Source organism: Notothenia coriiceps, unplaced genomic scaffold (assembly GCF_000735185.1).
Source record: "Notothenia coriiceps isolate Sejong01 unplaced genomic scaffold, NC01 NC01_scaffold00018999, whole genome shotgun sequence".
In the NCBI taxonomy this organism is placed as follows: domain Eukaryota; kingdom Metazoa; phylum Chordata; class Actinopteri; order Perciformes; family Nototheniidae; genus Notothenia; species Notothenia coriiceps.
In genome coordinates this window covers 1,612,220-1,632,163 of record NW_011351700.1, presented here as the reverse complement: position 1 = coordinate 1,632,163, position 19,944 = coordinate 1,612,220, and the positions used below count along the sequence as shown (strand labels likewise).

Sequence of the window (19,944 nt, the reverse complement as noted above, 5' to 3'; positions counted from 1 at the left end):
AGATTAGAGTGAAAGCGCGTCAAACGACGCAACTGAGAATTTTGTCAACTGCTTACATACACACAACCAATTCTCTTTTTTCCACGAAACCTATAAAAATAATAACAATGATAGTCCCTTACACGTTGGTTCGGGACCAGGTGGGTCATCATTTTTAAGAGGGGGGGGGAAGGAGAGAAAGGGAGGAGCGCAAAGGAGATGTAGTTGTACCCAACAGGAGGAGAAGAAAGTACCCAGAGAAGATGTTAGTTGTACCCACAACAGGGGAGAAGAAGTACCAGAGACAAGATGTAAGTTGCTTCACCACAAGGGAAGATAGAGTACCAGAGGAACAGATGTAGTTGTACACAAGGGAGAAGAAGTACAAAGAGAAGATGTAGTTGTACCAGAAGAGGAAGAGGACCAGAGAAGTATGTACGTCGTAGCACGAGGGGAACGAAGAAGTACGAGAGAACGATGGTAGTTGTACGACAGAGAGAAGAGGTACAAGCAGGAAAGATGTAGTTGTACAACAAAGGCGGAAGAAGAGGTACAGAGAAGATGAGTTGTACGACCAGGGGAGAAGAGGTACACGAGAAGATGATGTAGTTGTACACCCAGGGGAGAAGAGGTACAGAGACAGATGTAGTTGTTACAAAGGGGAGAAGAAAGTACGAGAGAAGGATGTAGTTTGTGCACCCCAAAAGGGGAGAAGAGGTACCCAGAGAAGATGTAGTTGTACGACAGGGGAGATCAGAAGTACCAGAGACAGATGTAGTTGTACCACAGGGGAGAAGAGGTACAGAGAAGATGCTAGTTGTAACACAGGGGAGAAGAAGTACAGAGAACGATGTAGTTATGTACACAGGGGAGAAGAAGTACAGAGAAGAAGGTAGTTGTACACAGGGGACGAAGAAGTACAGACGAAAGATGTAGTTGTACACAGGGGAGAAGAGGTACAGAGAACAGATCGTAGTTGTCACAGGGGAGAAGAAAGTACCAGAGAAGATGTAGTTGTACACAGGGGAGAAGAGGTACAGAAGAAGATGTAGTGTACACAAGGGAGAGAGGTACAGAGAAGATGTAGTTGTACACAGGGGAGAAGAAGTACAGAGAAGAATGTAGTTGTACACAGGGGAGAAGAAGTACAAGAGAAGATGTAGTTGTACACAGGGGAGAAGGAAAGTACAGAGAAGATGTAGTTGTACACAGGGGAGAAGAGGTACAGCAGAAAGATGTAGTTGGTACACCAGGGGGAGAAGAAGCAACAGTTCTGAAGAACCATCATAGCAGGCAAGTGAGAAAGAAAAACATTTGTCGAAATGAATGTCCGCCACAAGGCAACCAGTAATTGTTTGTAACACATCCGAAACCGTACAGGGGATGTCCACTGCGGGCGGTAGAACAGACCCGAATCCAGTAGACTTCTCAGGATGACTAGCGATCTTCTCATTGTCCAACACAGTCAATAGGTACAGCAGAATCACGATATGGGCCATTTTCCCGGTCCAGCACACAGTATCCGCGATGTTCCTGGGGCAAAATCCACGTCAGGACAGCAGCAAGGAACAGGCGAGGCAGCAGTGTGGCAGCGCTCCGGTTTCTCCGCGGTATCCCCAGATCAGGCCTCCGCACCAGCAGAAGCAGAAACAGCCGTGGCAGATCCTCCCCCGTACAGCAGCGACAGGTGGGAACAGGCCTCCAACAGCGGAACCAAGTCAGGTGGATGGCGGGCCTTCAGCCGTGGGAGCTCCTCCGCGGCGAATCCTCCTCCGCACCTCAGCACACGATAGGTGAAAGCGGGCCTCCACAGCAGCAGGATACCTGCTGCTACACAAGAGTTAGCATCATTTGGATGCAGAGCAGGTATAGAGACAGGAAGTAATTCAAGTATTAATCTGTGCTTTTCAATAAAACCTATAGTTATCATTGAATTGAAGTAGATTTAATAGCACAGCATTATATATGCAAACATATTCTAGTGTGGGAGATTCAAATCATGATATAAGAGTTAGAAATCAACAATACTGTAGGTAAGACAAGGCCATATCTCTGTTCAGCAACATGCCAGGTTTCTGTAGAAACTGTTATTACATGGTACACAGACATAGTACACTTGAATCCCTCACTTTATACTCCCCCCTATTCTCAAACAGAACAATTCCCCTCCGCTCTCCATCATTGTGTTCTTTTGTGTGAACGATTCTATCCCACTGCCAATCGTGTGTGTGTGTGTGTGTGTGTGTGTGTGTGTGTGTGTGTGTGTGTGTGTGTGTGTGTGTGTGTGTGTGTGTGTGTGTGTGTGTGTGTGTGTGTGTGTGTGTCACTCCATATGTTGTCCAGGGTCACTGGTTTCTCAGGGCTGCCTTCAAACCACGTGTCCTGGACGCCATCTGTCACACCACCGCCCCTGCTGTTCCCCAGAGGTTCCAGTTAATTACATATTTCATTAAATTATACTGGTTTACAATTCTGATTAAGAGCACAGACTTCCCACATCGGTTATATTTACTTTTTTTTTTTTACGAATACCACACAATAACAGGTCTTTAAATTGAAGCAAATCTTTGGTAACTTAAACCAAAGCGGGAGATACATAAAGAAGTGCTCATCACAGTTTCCCAGCGGCCTCTTTTTCTGATCAATCCAAAGACCAAATATCATCAGTTTTACATAATTGATGGCAAAAACAAGTAAATATAGAGGCTGTAAGATATTCAAACCCCAGAGAAGCAGGGAGTTTTGAGCCAAATATATTTTTTCCCACGCTATAGGGCCATCATATTATCCTTTTTAAATAGCACATGTGAAGCTCTTTGGACAGTGTTATATATGAGTGGTTCATGACATACAGTAGTTAATTAGACAAGCAGTAAACCATTTCGATAGAAGTACTTATGTACTATCTTGGCAATTGTTGTTAGCCAAAACACTAATCAATTAAAATGTAAGCTCTGTCCCTCAAACATCCTCGTCTTCTTCTGGTTTAAACACCCAAACATTCCTCCCTGTCTCTGACATGCTGTACATATATTTTGCTTTCATTTGATTAAAGAATGCATGGGAATTTCACCTTTTTAAAAAAAAGAGTTGCAGTCGGTTTGTGTTCAGAGAGAGAGTCAACAAGCTGAGAGCGGAGGCTGTTTAACCATCAGAATCCCTCTTTCTATTCCTGTCCCCAAAACAAATATTTATCTTTCTTGTCTGTCCTCACATCTCTTTTTTCCCTCATTTTCACTGCCTTCTGCAATTTTCCCTCCCATTCTTTAGTCACAATTGTATCTGTATCTGTGTATACCGTATGTGTTTTCTTTTCTGTCCCCCGCCTTTTAAAGCTATACTTGATCTCTCGGTTGTTTCCGATTTAAAAAGGGTTTATACTGCAAAAACAATTGGGTTACTCTGACATTGACCGTGGCTATTATAGGGTCATAAGCGTCAAAACACAGACGGCCTGAGAAACACAAACAGTTAAAAACGAAGCACTTACAGTAAATCAATGGGAGGTGGAAAGTTAAGGGTCTTTTGGGAAAGCTGTTTATCTTCTGACTAACGATGTTGTCGGGAAATATTACATAATGTTTGGATGTCCTAGGACATTTCTATACTGTATGCAGTCTGGCCCAAATGTATAAACACATACCCACACCAATTTTACCAATATTAGATGAAGCGAAATCTTGGCCGTCTCTGTGAGTGTAGCGTGTTCTCGCTCTGAAAATATTCAGGACCTTTCTCAAACGATTCTTTGTTTGCTCCCCTGTATTTTTACCGTTGCCGTGAGTTATAGCCCAGAATTATAAACGTGTACACAAGCCGCTGCTCCCCTTTTTAACATGATTTACTCAGACTATTCCCTGTTGAAGAATACATTGAAATAGTTTACTGCTTTGAAAGGCTTTCTAACTTCTTCACTGCATAACATTTATATTTAAACCTCTAAAGATCTCAATAAGTGATATGATTCAGATGAATCAACTTTTAATTAAGCTGGTCCAATAGGTTATGTTCTCTCATTAAATCCATAGAGACTGAAATATTTGGGTCATTTATGGAGTCTGTTACTGCTGGCATTTCCTGCTGTTTACGACCAATTTACACTTTATGCTCTTTCCCTGATCGAGTGCTTCTCTCTCCAATTTACTAAATGAATGCGTACCCTTGTCCAGAAAAAGGAAAGGGGGGAAATAGGGACATCACAAATATGGCTACACTGTAGTGATCATAAGTATTCTGTCTCATTTGAATACCAATTACAACAGTGACAAATATGTTCAGTGTTATGTGCGTACAAATAAAATGTAGCAAAGTTTCAGCCGTTTTTGTTTGTACAGATTTTGGTAGGTATTTTACCAAAACTAAAATGCATGATCACATTTATTAAACAGGGCTAGTAATGAAGGTTATAAAACTCAACCTGAATGAAGGTATCATACTGTTATACGGCGTAACAGTGAAGCATGAAGTGCATGAAGCATCTGAAGTGGCCTAATATCCACAGGAACAGCAGCCATGAAATACTGTATGTCATGTGTTAACCAGGATATTTGATGGTATAGCATTTTCCATTTTTTGATTTGATTTCACCGCATTAGCATAATGGGAATCTTGGCAGAGAAAATGAGGGAAAAGCAGTGAGGGCAGGAGGAGCAGGGCAAGTGTGCTGGAAGATGAGGACAGTGTTCAATAATTCGGCATAGAGCACCTGCTGTAGGAAACGGAAAAAAACCCTCTGACCGTATTACCTGACAACAACAGGGGCACAAATCTAAATAGTAACAACTTTACAACCATATTTATTCTATCTGGCATACCAAACTAAGAACAATCCGAACATGTTTATGAGCAGGTCATTCTTGGCTTCTTTATTAAAAAAAGAAGAAGAAAAAATAGCTGTTTTTTAAAGCCTTGTTTTTGGGGCAGCAAAACAAGCTTTAAACACAGCGTTTTTATACATGCCTACAAATATAGATAGGGTCTTTACAAACCTAATATAGTTAAAATGTCCTAATGAAGAGTTGCCTATGTACACATCCAGAATGACTGCAGTAGTGATGTTTTTGTCATTTCAAATGAGTCAGTAACTCTCCTTTAGGCTCAGTTTTAGTCTCCTCCCGCCTCTGAAATATTTGCTCCTAAAGGCTCCCTGTTTGGAGCTGGGCAGGTAGAGTACAGAGCTTTTCAGTTTTTTATGCCGAAAACAACTGTCTGCTGCGGCTGTAAACACTGCAGACGAGAGGGAACAGTAAAGTCATGGACTGAAAAGTCAGATCAATGAGCTTAAAGGCTTTTAACCTTTTGTAAGGCTTGGTAACTGCAGAGTCCGGAGAGCTTTTCTGAACTTCTAAACTCATTCGTAATCCTCAACCCCACTTTCACTTATCCACTTGCCGCTCTCTAACCCTCCCTGTGTCTTCCCTTTTCCCGCCTCCTCTCCCAGGCTGCAGCTGACTACGTGAAGGCCCACCTGCCAGACTCCCTGAAGCAGCAGCTGCAGGCCTTTGAGAGAGAGAAGAGAGAGAGCACTCTCTCTCACAGCAGCATCCTCGAGCAGCGCATCCTGAGTGTAGATCGAGAGATGCTGGACAAGCTCTCTGCCAACCACGATGAAGCAGGTCAGGGGGGGGAGGGAGAGTGGTGGGGAGTTATTCTGTACAGTAGACCTGTGTGTGTGAGAGAAGATGGGAAGAGTTGGAAAAACTGACTTGAAATATTTGTGGGAAAGCTGGTGATGACCTTTTTGGAAATTAAAATAAGCAGATCAAAACATTTGAGAAACTACACCCTAAAAGCGCACTCAAGTTTTTGTGCCTTAATATGTAGAGTGATGTAATTTAATCTCAAACAGTTGCAGTAAATATTGTACACCACGGCTTATATGAAAGCAGTACAAATGTACTTCTCAAAAACCCTCAGCATTCACCCTCTCGGCCTCTCACAGGACAAAATGTGTCACGGCACATCGTCTATTTGACAAAATCTCACAATTTCCTGTTCAATATCCTGTCAGCTCAATGCATCTCAAGTGACATTTACCTTTTCGGCAAGTTTCCTATTTACAATCCACTTGTAATACTGAGAACAGTGAGACTGCAGTGTTTTAACATTATGCTGTAGATGATAGCCATGCTCTGATATAAAAATCAGAGCTACAGTCCAGATTAATTAGTCGCTTTTGTTGGATACATCTACTCAAGGAAACGGCTGTTTTTGGCCTATTGTTTTTCATTTGTTTGATGACAGTTTGGCAATCTGTCAATTCAGCATATTAAAGCCACAATTGATTTCTCTTATATTTCTCTGTTTCTATTCATTATGCTTGTTTGTATGCAAATGAGTCAGTCCTGGTTCACAATACTTTGACCATGCTGTCAAACTAGCTGTGTTATTCTTAAAAGCAACACGATTCAGTGTGGCATAGCTTATTTCTCCTCCCAAATGTTTTCAAAATATAAATGTGGTCTACCCTCATACTCCCGCTGTTCGACAATCACATGACACCAGATTTGATACATAGTTATTGCAGAATGTTTTTTAAAACTGTTTTTTGGACTGTCTTCTCAATTTGATCTCATCCTATCTGCCATGCAGGAACAACTTGTCTCGTAGCGCTGCTGTCAGACAGAGAACTCATCGTGGCAAACGTTGGAGACTCTCGTGGTGTGTTGTGTGACAAAGATGGGAACGCTGTTGCACTTTCACATGACCACAAGCCGTACCAGCTTAAAGAGCGCAAGAGGATCAAGAGAGCAGGTACATTAAACAAATAAAAACCCTGCTTGAACTGGCACATAGTGAATTAACCTGCACTGCACCCTCATGTTTAGGGCCTTTGGTTGCCATCTGTTGGTGTATTTAGGAAAAGCATTGTGGTAAACAAAGATCAAGGTAAGATTTAGATTAATTAGATGCCTAAGCTTTGTGATTAAGGATTTAAAAGTCAGCTTCGATTTAGTATTTATAAACCTAAACCTCCTGCCACACATACTCTTTATTTGGTACATCATCATTAACATGTTCATAAATATTGTATTTCGTTACCTTCAGGTGGTTTTATCAGTTTTAATGGATCGTGGAGAGTCCAGGGAATCCTGGCAATGTCCCGCTCTCTGGGGGACTACCCACTGAAGAACCTGAACGTAATCATCCCCGACCCAGACATCATGACCTTTGACATGGACAAGCTGCAGCCAGAGTTCATGATCCTGGCATCAGACGGCCTGTGGGACGCTTTCAGCAACGAGGAGGCCGTTCGGTTCGTCCGCGAGCGTCTGGACGAGCCTCACTTCGGCGCCAAGAGCATCGTCCTCCAGTCTTTCTACCGTGGCTGCCCTGACAACATCACCGTCATGGTGGTGAAGTTCAAAAGTAGAGCTGGGGGGAATAATAGTAAGGCAGGGGAGTAGGTATGAGTCAAGTTGAGAGCTTAGAGATCAATGTTTTTCAAATTCCGTTGGATGGAGAAACGAGTTTAATGTCACAGGAGGACTGGAGAAATATTGATACAGAGAACAGAACAGTTCACACACATGCAAAAACACACACAAAAATAATGTTTTTTTTTGTAGGTTAAAGGGCATTTAAACACAAGACATATCTGCTGACCTAATGGGGAATACATAAGAAATATGTAATTCAACAGTTGAGATGCATTTATCCAGGCATTTTTCTCTTTACCAGCACCCATTAGACTGTGATTGATTTACTACTGTTTACTGTACATGAATGGTACCGCTTCACTGGAGGCTTATAAGTGGAGGCTACAATAGTGCCTATTCAAGAGTTACTGTGCAAACACAGGAAGCTACTAAAAAGGACACTAGTACTGCATTTTGATGTTGCTCCCAATTAATGTATGCGTCTGTTACACTTCTGAGATTGGAAAATGTTGTCAAATATAAAAAGACTCCAGTGGAGCCATACCTTTATTTAACTTGATGTTATGCTGCTCCTTATATCTAACTTTTGAGTATCAAGAACTCAATGTAGAACTTAGAGGAAGATGTTAAACATTTACAGTTTCACCATCTGGCTGAGGTGAGCCTGGAGCAGAGCGGTAGTGGGAAAACAAATAGCCTAATATGGATTTAAAAAGCAACGGCCCGGATAGTGTGTGAACAACTCTGACCAATCACAATACTAGTACTGTTCTGTGGGTTGAATTTCTTTAAACCCTCAGGTGCTAACACATCTGTAAGAAGAAAAAGCAGACATTAAAAGCTGTAAATGTTGAAGCAGAAAACTACTGAATGGTGAGATTGAATATGAATGGCAGACACAAGCTCATTGTAAAAACAAAAATGTGATATCCAAAAGTTTCTTTTTTAAGTTATTGGATTTCTTTTTTAAATGCAATTACTAATTCATCAATTATAGATGGAATACGTTAACAGAACCAGTAATTGGCTTGGAGCTGGAGTTGGCTTCTATATGCCACTTTTTCGTTGAAGGCTGAAAACTCCAAAACTGTAACTCTACTTTTCAATAGAGCAGAAGGTTAGTGATACTCAGAAGATAGATTTTGGATAGAGTATTACTTTAACATACAACACATGCACACAGACACACAAACAGTTATGTTAATAAAAAGCACCTTCAGATGTTTATTTTTGGAATGGTAAATGATTGCATATCAGCCAATGTAAACACTGTCTATCCTCAATAATACAAGAGGGTTATAATGTATGTAGAACCTGATGTAGTTACTGAACTTCACCTCTTGATACGGCAATTTTATGGAGCTCATGTAAACTGTTCCGTTAAAGTTGTTTTACACCGTCTGTATCGGGGCATGTGCTATGGCTTGTTCATGAACAAAGTACATAGTTTGTATCCATGAACACTGGTGGCTGCCTTTGACCTGGGAAATGCACGGAACAGGTGGTGCAACAAACTTCCACATCTCTGCTGCCATCAGAAAAGGACTAAAGTTTGACACATCGTGAACTGTACAGCCAGAATGCTAGTAGCTAGAAATATGATATGCTCCTGAAGCAATACAACACCCTGTTAAGGGAGAATAAAGCAAACCATACTTCATTTGCTACCGTTTTATGTTCAACTATGCTATACTACTGTGTTTATTGACATTTGCATCCATTGAAAAAAAACTTTTTAAGTTTACCTAATGCCTTATTTATTGTTGAGTTTTGTTGGTTGTCTTGCTGATCACCAAACGTATATTCGTTTTGTTGTCCTTCTGTACATGAGCAGAAGTTTACAATAAATAGCTAATCACTTTAATTGATAAGCAGTCAATTAATCAAACATGTTGAGCTGATGCTCAGAGTGTAAAAAGAGAAGTGTAAATACATCCTGTATGTAAACTCTGTATTAAACAAACTCTTTCATCTTCAATGCAATTCCCTTCTCAGTCTTTATTATCTGATTAAATATGCAGCATGCTATACCAACTCCTTATTTTCAAGGGTCCATTTAAAATTAGGTTCTTAACATTACTACAAAGGTTGATTTCAATTATTTTGTGGTTTGGGATTGGGCCTAAGTGTCAGTCAAATATCCGACCTTAAAAACAATTCTTCGCGGTCCCTCTTTTTATTCTTTTAACTCTATCGCCTTCCTGGGAATTAGAATCATTACGCATTCACAAGAATGAGGGTGTGAGGTCAGAGTGGCGGTCAGGGAAAAACACCTAACGTCTTCGCAGTGTTTCTGGGATGCACCTAAATAGCATATATACCGTAACTGCGCTCAACTCAACCCTGCTGCTGCAGGAGGGGCAGCTCGGAATCATTCGATGTTGCCAAGTTTAGTGACGGGCTGTACCAGGTGGAGCGGCTCAGAATAGCTCTGACATGAACTAATTCAAATGCTGAGACCCGTGTTGCAACTAGGGGTCTAGTAACCGCATAGTCAAGTGCGTCACGCTACAGCTTTACGGGAAAATATTGCCTTGTTTTATGTACATTTGGCACTGTATAAGAAAGACAAGTGCGCGCAGGCACCAGAGGAGTTGAAGCTTATCATTGAGCCAACTCAGACACAGAAGCGCATTTTAAACAATTCTGCTTTGAATCTTTAAAGGAGTGTTTTGCATTTAAGTTTGACTATGGGGCAACAAGGATCCAAATCCTCCATTGAAGCGCGGGTGATTTTTCAGCGCGTTGGCACGGTGGACATGTATCATAGAATCGGCGAATGTTGTTCTACACCCTCAATTGTCCGTATTCAGAAAAAGGTAACCAGTCAGTCGGCGAGTCCAGACTCTTCCCCCCGGCCAATGGAGAAGTCAACAACTAATTATTGGTCCCAAGGCCGCGGTGACACCGGGGGACTGGTGTACGTAATGGACAATCCAACCGGGGGCGTGTGGGTGAAGCCGGGAGAGAAATGGACCAGAACCTGATACACAAATGAAACATCCATTTGAAATGCACACAATTTCTTCGATGGAATAAAGTGAAGCACCACTTGCTTGGATGCACTGCCTCAAGCTCCTTCGTCTTCGTGCCAGGATGCAACTCATTTTGGCTCCTGCGCTGAGGGGCAGTGTGTGGAGTGACGGTTGATTGAAATCGTCGAAGTGGGCTGGACTGATCACTGTCATTTATTGATTTAGTCTATAAGAGACATTCTTGTATTCAGTGTCAGACTGCTGGAGATTATGATGAAAGGAGACGAAGAGTGCCATGCACACTGAGATAACGTCTTTTCTTTTGAAACACAGAGTCATTGTTTTGTTTCCAACATTACTTTGAGCTGTTTTAGTTAGTAAGAATGGATGCATTGTGCAATACATACAATGAGAACAGGGTTTTTTGGTTGTGTCTTTACTTATAATTGGCTTCTTTGGTTAACACATTGATGGCAGCTCACATCATCCCCTATTTTAATGACCTACATGGGTTGTAAACACAGTGCACTTTTGCCAACTGTGCCAAGGTGAAAAGTTAATCCTGCTGATGACCAACCTTCATTTATTTGTTCTTCCTTTTTGTTTTGTTGTGCCCTCCTTTTGGAATGCAAAATATATATTGAAATGGGCTTATACCATGCAAATATTTTTATTAATATGCTGTATTATTTATTTTTTATATTGACAGTTTTATATTGATGCTGGCCTGAAAGTCATGGAATGGAGGTTGCTGACCCAACTTTAAAATGTATTGGAAGTCTGCCCAATATGTCCCCTATAAACTGAAAGGTGTGACAGCACAAAGTTCAAGGGAGTTTTAGAAATGTCTGGCAACTTTGAGGTTTGGGGAAATTGGTGTGAGGGATACATCATGCACTTGACATTTAACCCTCCTGTTATATTCGTTTTTTGTAACAGCAATAATATTTGACACAGTGCACATTTAATTATCCAAAAATGGTCCGAAGCCCCAAAATCCAGATTTCTTTTGTAGTTTGTACCTTTTATTACTATCAATTAAATCAATATTTAGTGCAATTGTGTTATTCACCTCTCAAAGATCATGATTCCATTAGAATAAGTCACTCGTTTTACTCAAAACATATACATTCAAACATATTTTTCTATTTTCTTTTTTACATTGGAAAAATCTTGATATAAAATACATTATTTTTGCATAACATAACATTGCTTAAATTACTTTTAAAATGTTCCAACTTGTTTTCCAATTGGTTGATGTTGATAAATAGAGACGAGACACCTCTTCTGTTCGGGGTCATATTGACCCGTTCACTTAGAATCAAGGCCAATTACTCATAAGGATTTGTATTGCAAAGTTTTTCTATGTGGTAACGGCAATGAAGAACGTACGTGTGTGTGTGTGTGTGTGTGATTTTATTGTAACGGCAATGAAGAACGTACGTGTGTGTGTGTGTGTGTGTGTGTGTGTGTGTGTGTGTGAGAGACATGTTGTCAATGTGTGCTTTATGCAAATGTATTTGCACAAAGCACACATGTCGGCTGCCTTTAAACTGTGTGGATGTTTGAAATGTATATGAAGGATGCAATGAATTTAACTTCCATATTATTTTACTAGAGAAGACTGTTTCAAGTTCAGTGAGGAACTGCATTTATTTATTTGCCAGGTGAAGTGTAGGCATTGTGCCTTATCTTTACACATTGTTTGTTAGTAACCCTAAAGCAACCGTTGTGTTAATTCATTGAGTACAATTCTTGAACTGTGTCAGAATGTAATATTAGGCAAACTATTCATGAGTGTGCAATGATGTATCCAAGGCGCTGTACACCATGGTCCTATAAAAAGAAAACAAATGACTTATTTGACCTTTACATGAACGTGCCTTATAAATCATTATTAACAGTAAAGTACTTTCTTTCAGAACAAGCTATAACAATAAAACATTTTTGAAACAAGTATCTGATCATCATTTCAATGTGCTTTTGGACTGTGTAAACTAAAAAGTAGCAGAATTTGTGCAGTAAACATTTTTCTTTTTTAAATAAAAGGTGTGATGATAATAGCACTTCTACATTGCATAGACACAAAAATACTGCAGATCTCTTATACAGCATATGTAAACAAGGGATAGGCCTATCTTCTGGTTGGTACAAACTTTGCACCCTGGTGTGGCCTTATGGGTGAGTTATTGTCAGCATGGAGCTAATGGCTTATCTATAAAACTCTGGGCAACGCACTAAGCTAACATTACGTCAAAAGAGAACTGTAAGTGCCCACTTGAGTTGACTTGCTTTATATTTTACACCGCCATGGGACTGCGAGGATCGAAACAACCGGAAGCCCAAGTCCTCCTCCTGGGCCTGGACAATGCTGGGAAATCGACTCTCCTTTACAAACTGAAACACAACACGTGCGTCACAACAGTTCCCACCATCGGCTTCAACGTGGAAATGCTCGAGGCGAGAAAGAACAAGAAAAACCTCTCTCTAACCGTGTGGGATGTCGGTGGGCAGCGACAGATGCGCGAGCACTGGACCAAATTCCACCAGGACGCATCAGCCGTCGTGTTTGTTGTGGACAGCTCGTGCAGGGAGCGCATGGAGGAGGCGCGGAAAGAGCTGGAGAAAACTCTGGTGAGCGAACAGTTGCGGGGCCGTCCACTGGTCCTACTGGCCAACAAACAGGACGTGAATGGCGCTCTGACTGTCACTGAAATCAAGGACACGTTTAACCTGAGGAAGATTTGCTCTGGTCGGGATTGGTTCGTTCAGCCTTGTTCCGCGTCCACTGGATTTGGGGTTGAAGAGGCCTTTTTGAGAGTGGTCCAAATGGTCAAATAAAACATGTATTTATATGAAATGTGTTTTTTTTCAATGCATTGACAATACGGATTATTTTTTTGTACAGCATCCTTGTTGGAAAAACATAATCTCGCTAATAGCATTAGAGCTAGTGAACCCATTAGGATATAGGCTACTTCACAGGACACTATAATGGATACCACATGAAACACGAGATACCTTATGGTCTATTAGTGTGCATTAGAGGAGCCACCACTGACACACACACACTTTTATCAGTGCAGCAGATCTTATGTCAATTATGAAACGGAATGATGTCATGCAGCCATGAAATATTGATATATTACTGGGTTCATAAAGGCATGATCTGACTGACGAAGCATTCACATCAGCATGATAAGCAACAGACAAGTATAGTAGGCTAATGTTTGGAATAGACGCCTTCAGAAAAATGAACACTGATGTGTGATAATGCAGCTTTCACAATAATCTAGTCTGTTGTGCTAAATGAGAGTTGTGTGTTTATACACTTGTATGAATTAAAGATAATTATAGAAGAGTTAAAGAGGCAAGAAGACAAAGTGTCAAATGTTATTTTTTACGACATAACACGAAAGTTCTCATTAATGATTTAAAGCAGCTGATTTAAAAAGCATTACCCGTTTAATTGATTTAAGCAACATCATTGATACATTGTGCAAAATAATGAATACATAGGCACTTGTCTGATACATTCCTCGGAACAAAGATAAATGACTGATACAATCCTTGGCGAGTATAGGTCATGAACGCTCAGAGGCAGATTTTCCAGGGCGGCTTTTGTTTGTGTTTCTGAAACGTTCATAATAATCAAATAAACAGCAATCTGAAACGTAAAATATAAAGTGCCATTTAGTGAAGACTTAAGTTATGCAACTGACGTCCTTGTCATAACTTGTTCCATGTTGAAATCCGACCGTCCTGTGTTCCCTTCCCGCACCGTCTCCTCATATGTTGGAAGACGTTTGCACTGTTCGTATGAAGGCAGCTGCACATCAGGGGCTGGATCCCTCAGGCTCTCCAGGGTGCTGCTCTCCATTAGCGGCTCTTGCGATGTGGTAGCAGCAGGGAGTCCGGGGAGGGGTGGCGGGGTGAGCTGCCTGGATCTGGAACACAACATCCGCTGGACAAAGTATCCCACAGCGAAGAGAAGCAGCATAATGAGCACACCGGAAAGTTTCCGGGTGACCATGGCGATGTTGTAGTAAGTGTTGTCCATGAACTGCTTGCAACAGGTGACGGCAGTGGTGTCGTTTCCCTGTGCGCAGCAAACCTGGTCATCTCGACAAATGTATGGTCCACATTTGCGGATGGAATAAACAACTGTGCGAACAAAAAAGCAAAAGGTGAACAACACCAGAGCTTGGCAATTGTAGAAAAACGTCATTGCCGAGTTGAAAGGGAGAGATGATCCAGTTAAGCTCCGTGAAAATGCTCGGGAAACAGGGCGCAGGCAAGAAGATTCACTCAATATTCTGAAAGATGGGTTGGCTGAAACGTTGAAGCAGAGCCATCACCAACAAACTGCGAGCCCACGAGACAGACAAATACCGGAAAATGGAGAAAAAATAACGAACAAAAAAAAATGCTCACAAATTGAACTGTCCGCAGCCAGCTATCACTATAAAGTACAAGTGGGGTTACGCAGACAGCTGAATCCCTCTCTGTAGCATATGAATACGCCAACAAGCTTGACATGAACTCTTAAGTGTACTTCAATCTGCTCTTGATTTATTATGCACTTAACGGTTATGTTGATGCCGTCCAGCCAACGTAAACACCGATGGCTTGTTCATTGGATATGAAAGTAAACAGGCGCCCAGGACATCGACTAGTAGTGTCTGCAGCACTGAGAAATGAGCCTTTGATTAATTGTGAAGGTGGGAGGGGACATTAAACCAGCAGACTGCAGAAGAGACTGTTGATGATTCCGCACCAGGGACAACGCTTAACACGCCCACTGAGGGAAACAATGGGTGGGCGCTGTCCGAGGTGCTGACACAACCAAACCCACAACTAAGTGTTCCAGAAAGCAGGAGCCCGAAACATTTCCATTTGCAATATTTATACATTAATGGGCAGGTATTTCCTGGGAAGGCTGCGATGGTATAGGCTTTCAAAGTGGTTCACACAATGGCCACTAATAAGCACTCTTTCTCCTGGAAACTATTCTAATACAGGTCTCTAAATTGACCAATAATCACACAATTGACTAATTATTTTACTGGAAGAAGTAAGCAAAGACAACATTCTATATTTCTGCATATACCCTCACAATGATTAATCAATAATGGGAGGACATGATGGGTAGGCTGCGGTAATGATGGCGGGAAGTGCTCCTAAAAGCTTGTCTGCTTTTTTTCTCAGATCAAAATAGTGGGATTATGTGAAATGCATTTTTACAGTGGATGACAGAAGGATGCACATAGTGTGAATTTGTGTCAACTACACAAACACACAATGCAACCTTTTGACATCCATTTGTGCCGTTTTGGCCCAATGACTTGAGTGCTTCAAACCCAATGCTAATTGAATTGTTTGCTAAAAGGCATATCAAGTTCTTGGCAAAGAACTACAGGATGCAGGATGCATGTTGGAAAAAAAAGAAAAATCAGATAAAGTAATTGAGATCATTATAATGCTCATGTGTTTTGTAATAAGCAGGTTAAAAAAAGCCAAGTTAAAGTTAAATGTTTATTCGGAATTGTTTTTACAGAAAATATTTGAACTATAACAGTAATTGGAAATGTGAAAAGTACTCAAATAACCTTATGAGATGGTATTAAGAATGATACCCCTGTATGAGTTGTGTTCTGTCCAAAATGTTTTAATCCTGCACAAGTCAGCGTTCAGGAGGTCCGGCTCTTTGGTGAAAGTACTGTTTTAGAGTCTGATGGCTTTTTGTCAAATTTGTTTGATGGGAAGACAGTAATGGGTCCCAACAGGATACTTCGCTCTGTAAAACAAAATTACAAAAATGTGAATAGGTCTCATTCGGCTGCACAAAAAACAACATTAATAATAATAAAATAAAAACACATAATTAAAAACGGGTATAAATTGAATCTCTTATTTTTTTTTTTTAACACATTACCATTGTAAAACAACATATGATTTCGTATGCATTAATGTTTTTGGTGTGTTCGGAATGTTTCGGTTTTCCAAATTGCTCAAATGGTTTGTGTGTCAATGAGGTTAGTGAAATTGCACTGCACATAGATTGATCTTAAATAAAAAAAAAAGGTAAATAAAAGTAAGACGTGATCACCATTTGTTGTACTCACCTGCTTTGTACTCTGCTCCTCTTTTCATCAATCGAGCAGAGGATTGCTGTTGTTTGTTGTGTTGACTTCCTGGACGAACACGGAAAAAATGTGCTTCGGGTTCCTCTGGATTGTTCTGGACTAAACGCCTCTGCCAAGTCTCGGTGGGCCATGCTTTGGTGCTGACGATAGTCTTAGGGGGTTCTGTTGCCAGAGGCTCCTCCACCCCATGGGTGACATCACAGCTTTTACACACCTGGTCGTTCCCATCAACTGACCTCCATCTGGATAAGGAGGCAATTTTTGAAATTAGGAGGACTCAATTCTGTGAAATTAGATCACCAAGTTTGATACAGGGGAGATAAATCAGCTGATTGGAATTGAAATGCTACAACTAATTTCCTTTTTTTCTGATATTACAAGGACACTGCACAGGAAAACTGAACATGCATAATTAGTATAATACCTGTTCTCAATTACAGAGCAGGCCCTATTTTGAGAGTTGACGGCTAGCACAGCTGGAACAGCCTTCACGTAGCAGGTTATATAGACCTATGGGAGAGAGAGAGAGAAGTTCAGTGAAATATGTTTAAGCAACTCCTTAGGTTTTATGTGTATTGAACAAAAATAGCAAACTTATCAAGTCTTACAGTTTTCTTATTAAAGATTTGTTGTTCAAAGTGCATGCCACAGACAGCAAAAATAACCAACCTGATTGCTGGGTGCCTGGTAGAACCTGAAGGCCTCAACCTGAAACCTAAGCTGATTCTCTTCAACTCTTGGTAGGAAGTGTGACTTTGAGTTAGTCTGGTAAGCATCAGTTAGACATCTGTTGGAACAGGAAAAGAAGACAGTGGTTGGGAAAGCAGATAATTTCAACAATAAAAAAATAGAACAATTATCTTACTATAACAATCTTTAGTATTTACCCATAATGCTCGATAAAGTCATATCTTAATGTATCCTCTGCATCGGGAGTTGCTGTGGCAACACAATGGTCCACATAGACTCGCAGGGGCATGTGGTTACCCATGAAGGCAGAAACGTGAAAATTAATAGTGTCACCCAAGAAGTACGAATAAGATCCCCTCTCAAACTGCCAATCACCTGCAAGGATGAAAAAGAGAAATCCAAACATAAACAAGTCATTTGGAAATGTGGTTGTACAACAGGCATAGGCCTATTCAAAGTATTAATCATGAAAACTGTAGCATACAACTAAAATGCACAAGAATAATAGAAGACGCAAGATCATGTTATGCCATTAGTACCAGTCATCAGTAGAATATTGAAGTCTATCTGATCTTCTGCTGAGATCGTGGAGACAGAAGGAACCCAGGTGGGAAGCAGGGAGATGGCATCCAGAGAATACCTCCTGAAAATATACGGAGTGTTCGAGAAATATTTCAAATAGTAATAAGCATGTACTACTGTGTCACAATATACAGGACTTACTTTTCATAATGACATTCAACTGGAATAGTTGCTCCATCCAGTCTAAGCAAACCATCAGGGGAAGGTTCAGGAGAGTAGACCAGAACATTAGAATAGATAATCTTCTCTTTTGTAGACTGAAAGGAACAATGATAGTCTTTCAGAACAAATAAACACATCGATAGTATAACAACATGGATGCATTAGTAAACAGGCCTACTGGGCCCCCATTGTGAAAATGTCAATCAAAGAGACACTCACAGTACTAACCAGGATGAGGCTCAAACTAATTTTACAGAGACACATAAGACATGAAGTAACTACAAGGAATGTATACCAAAGATACGCAGAACAACTACAAAATGGTGCAAAACCACCAGTACTGCAACAAGAAAAAAAACTACAAAGGGACAAGAAACAACTAAACAAAAAGACAGTCTGAGACACAGAGACAAAATCACAAACAAAACGACCACAGAGACACAAGAAGGCACAAGAACACTTATACAAAATAATAAGCGTTTCAAACCTAAACCAGTAATAAAAACGAATTCAAGCAAGTTCACTTGAGCTTACATACAATACAATATTTAATGTAATGCTTACCGAGAGTTTAGTTCCACAATCCCCGAGGGAGGCCTGGATGGTGTATTCCGCCTCTCCTGATGGGACTGCTCCACATGCACTTCCTTCACTCACTGAACCCGGTCCCAGGCGCAGATGTCTGTGGTCCACCTGCAGGCCCTTCTCAAACATGTCGGCCTGCACCACAAACCGCATCGAGTCCGGGTGGCAGTGGACCAAGACGGCTCGAGGCCGCACGCTGAGCCCGGCGCTTTGCTGGCCCGCAGCCAACTGAGGCTGAATGTTTCCATGAGTGCTGCTAGGAAAGTTTAGGTTTGCTTTGTCCGTGGAGCCTCGGTTCTGCATTAACCGGCCCTCTATGAGTGCGGAAAGCGAGATAAGGACGATAATCCACCAAGAAGAGCTTCTGTGGACGTCCATTCTTGCCCTCTGACAGGTTTGGAAAGAGCGGCGCTAACCACAGCTGTAAGTAGGCCTAATCAAACTCAAACACACCTGTGAGCGGGCTGTGACTGATTAAGCCCAGCTGCACTGCGCATGTCTGCTGGACATTACTTGGAACGTGTCGACATCACAGTGTTTATCATTTTGAGTCTTTGTAATTAATTAAAAACATAGATAAAAACTTAACAGAAAGGCTACACGTTTTGTTAGCATGGTCATTTGGCTAAGCTATTTATGCTATAAACTAATTTCACCACTAGGTGTCACTACAGCTGCATTTATAACCTATTGTATCTCCATTGACACCGTTTAAATTAAGATAATAATATCAGCTGCTCAAACGTTTTCTTAGTTTAAGAGTGTAAAAAATTAAAGTAAAGAAGGACAACGATATTCATACATTTGTTATTCCACAGTCGAAAACATATATAAAGAAGAAGATTATTTGCCTTTAATGCTACATAAAGGCTGCCCTTCTTTAAATGTTTTGATATACCTAGGCCTACATGTTTACATTTGATAAATGCAGGAAATGATTGTTTTCATGTTTTAACACATGTTTCCGCTTTAGTGGTAGGATTTTTGGAATCAAAGTAGCAGTATGATGAATGTTTTTGCCCAGAGAAATCTTTTTAAAGTGTTTATTTTTAAAAGAGTATTTAAAGGTATCCTATTATACTGTTTTTCATCAATATATTATAGGTCTCAGATATATACAAAACATGTCTCTGAAGTCTTTGGCTCGAAATACCCAACAGATCATGAATTGTAGCATCCCATAAACCCCTCTGTTTCAGCCCTGTTTCAAAAGTGCTAAGTGCTGTTACTTTAGATGAAAATAAGGAGCCACTCCCCACGCCCCTCTGAGAGATATTTGGTTAAAAATAACATTATGGTGCTCTAGGTGGAGATTCAGGTGATAAGGTGTGGGGAGTGCATTTTGTAATGCACTCATGTGTCACAAACGTCATAGGTCTCTTTCAACCCCAGAAGCCACAAGTCTCAGTGCCAATTTCTTTAGACAAGCAAAGGATTCAAATAAAA

At 40.8% G+C, this 19,944-nt stretch overlaps 3 protein-coding genes across 3 annotated transcripts in view; 2 read left to right on the top strand and 1 right to left on the bottom strand.

Annotated features, from left to right (window-relative positions):
• Positions 1-9,336, top strand: part of ppm1la (protein phosphatase, Mg2+/Mn2+ dependent, 1La) — a 12,087-nt gene extending 2,751 nt beyond the window's left edge. Inside the window, exons 2-4 of the mRNA XM_010778126.1 lie at positions 5,420-5,594; positions 6,571-6,732; positions 7,027-9,336. Of these exons, the coding sequence (XP_010776428.1) occupies positions 5,420-5,594; positions 6,571-6,732; positions 7,027-7,385 (696 nt within the window). The 3' untranslated portion in view covers positions 7,386-9,336. The remainder of the gene's footprint in view (positions 1-5,419; positions 5,595-6,570; positions 6,733-7,026) is intronic.
• A 3,275-nt stretch (positions 9,337-12,611) lies between these two features.
• Positions 12,612-13,461, top strand: arl14 (ADP-ribosylation factor-like 14). Its single transcript, XM_010778124.1, has one exon. The coding sequence runs from the start codon at positions 12,644-12,646 to the stop codon at positions 13,172-13,174; it is 531 nt and encodes a 176-aa protein (XP_010776426.1). The 5' UTR covers positions 12,612-12,643; the 3' UTR covers positions 13,175-13,461.
• Positions 13,462-15,835: 2,374 nt separating this feature from the next.
• Positions 15,836-18,913, bottom strand: LOC104951465 (zona pellucida sperm-binding protein 3-like). Its single transcript, XM_010778123.1, has 8 exons — positions 18,478-18,913; positions 17,893-18,008; positions 17,709-17,812; positions 17,367-17,544; positions 17,149-17,266; positions 16,904-16,989; positions 16,459-16,721; positions 15,836-16,130 (listed from the first exon to the last, which is right to left on the bottom strand). Exons 1-8 carry the CDS (start codon positions 18,874-18,876, stop codon positions 16,024-16,026), a joined length of 1,371 nt encoding a protein of 456 aa, XP_010776425.1. The 5' UTR covers positions 18,877-18,913; the 3' UTR covers positions 15,836-16,023.
• Positions 18,914-19,944: the final 1,031 nt, after the last annotated feature.

Excerpts from the sequence above, each read along its gene's own strand:
- arl14 (XM_010778124.1), top strand. The coding sequence starts at position 12,644 with ATGGGACTGCGAGGATCGAAACAACCGGAAGCCCAAGTCCTCCTCCTG.
- LOC104951465 (XM_010778123.1), bottom strand. The coding sequence starts at position 18,876 with ATGGACGTCCACAGAAGCTCTTCTTGGTGGATTATCGTCCTTATCTCG. Across the intron at positions 18,009-18,477 it reads ATTGTGGAACTAAACTCTCG|TCTACAAAAGAGAAGATTAT; the intron begins GTAAGCATTACA and ends TGTTCCTTTCAG. Across the intron at positions 17,545-17,708 it reads CAATATTCTACTGATGACTG|GTGATTGGCAGTTTGAGAGG; the intron begins GTACTAATGGCA and ends TCATCCTTGCAG.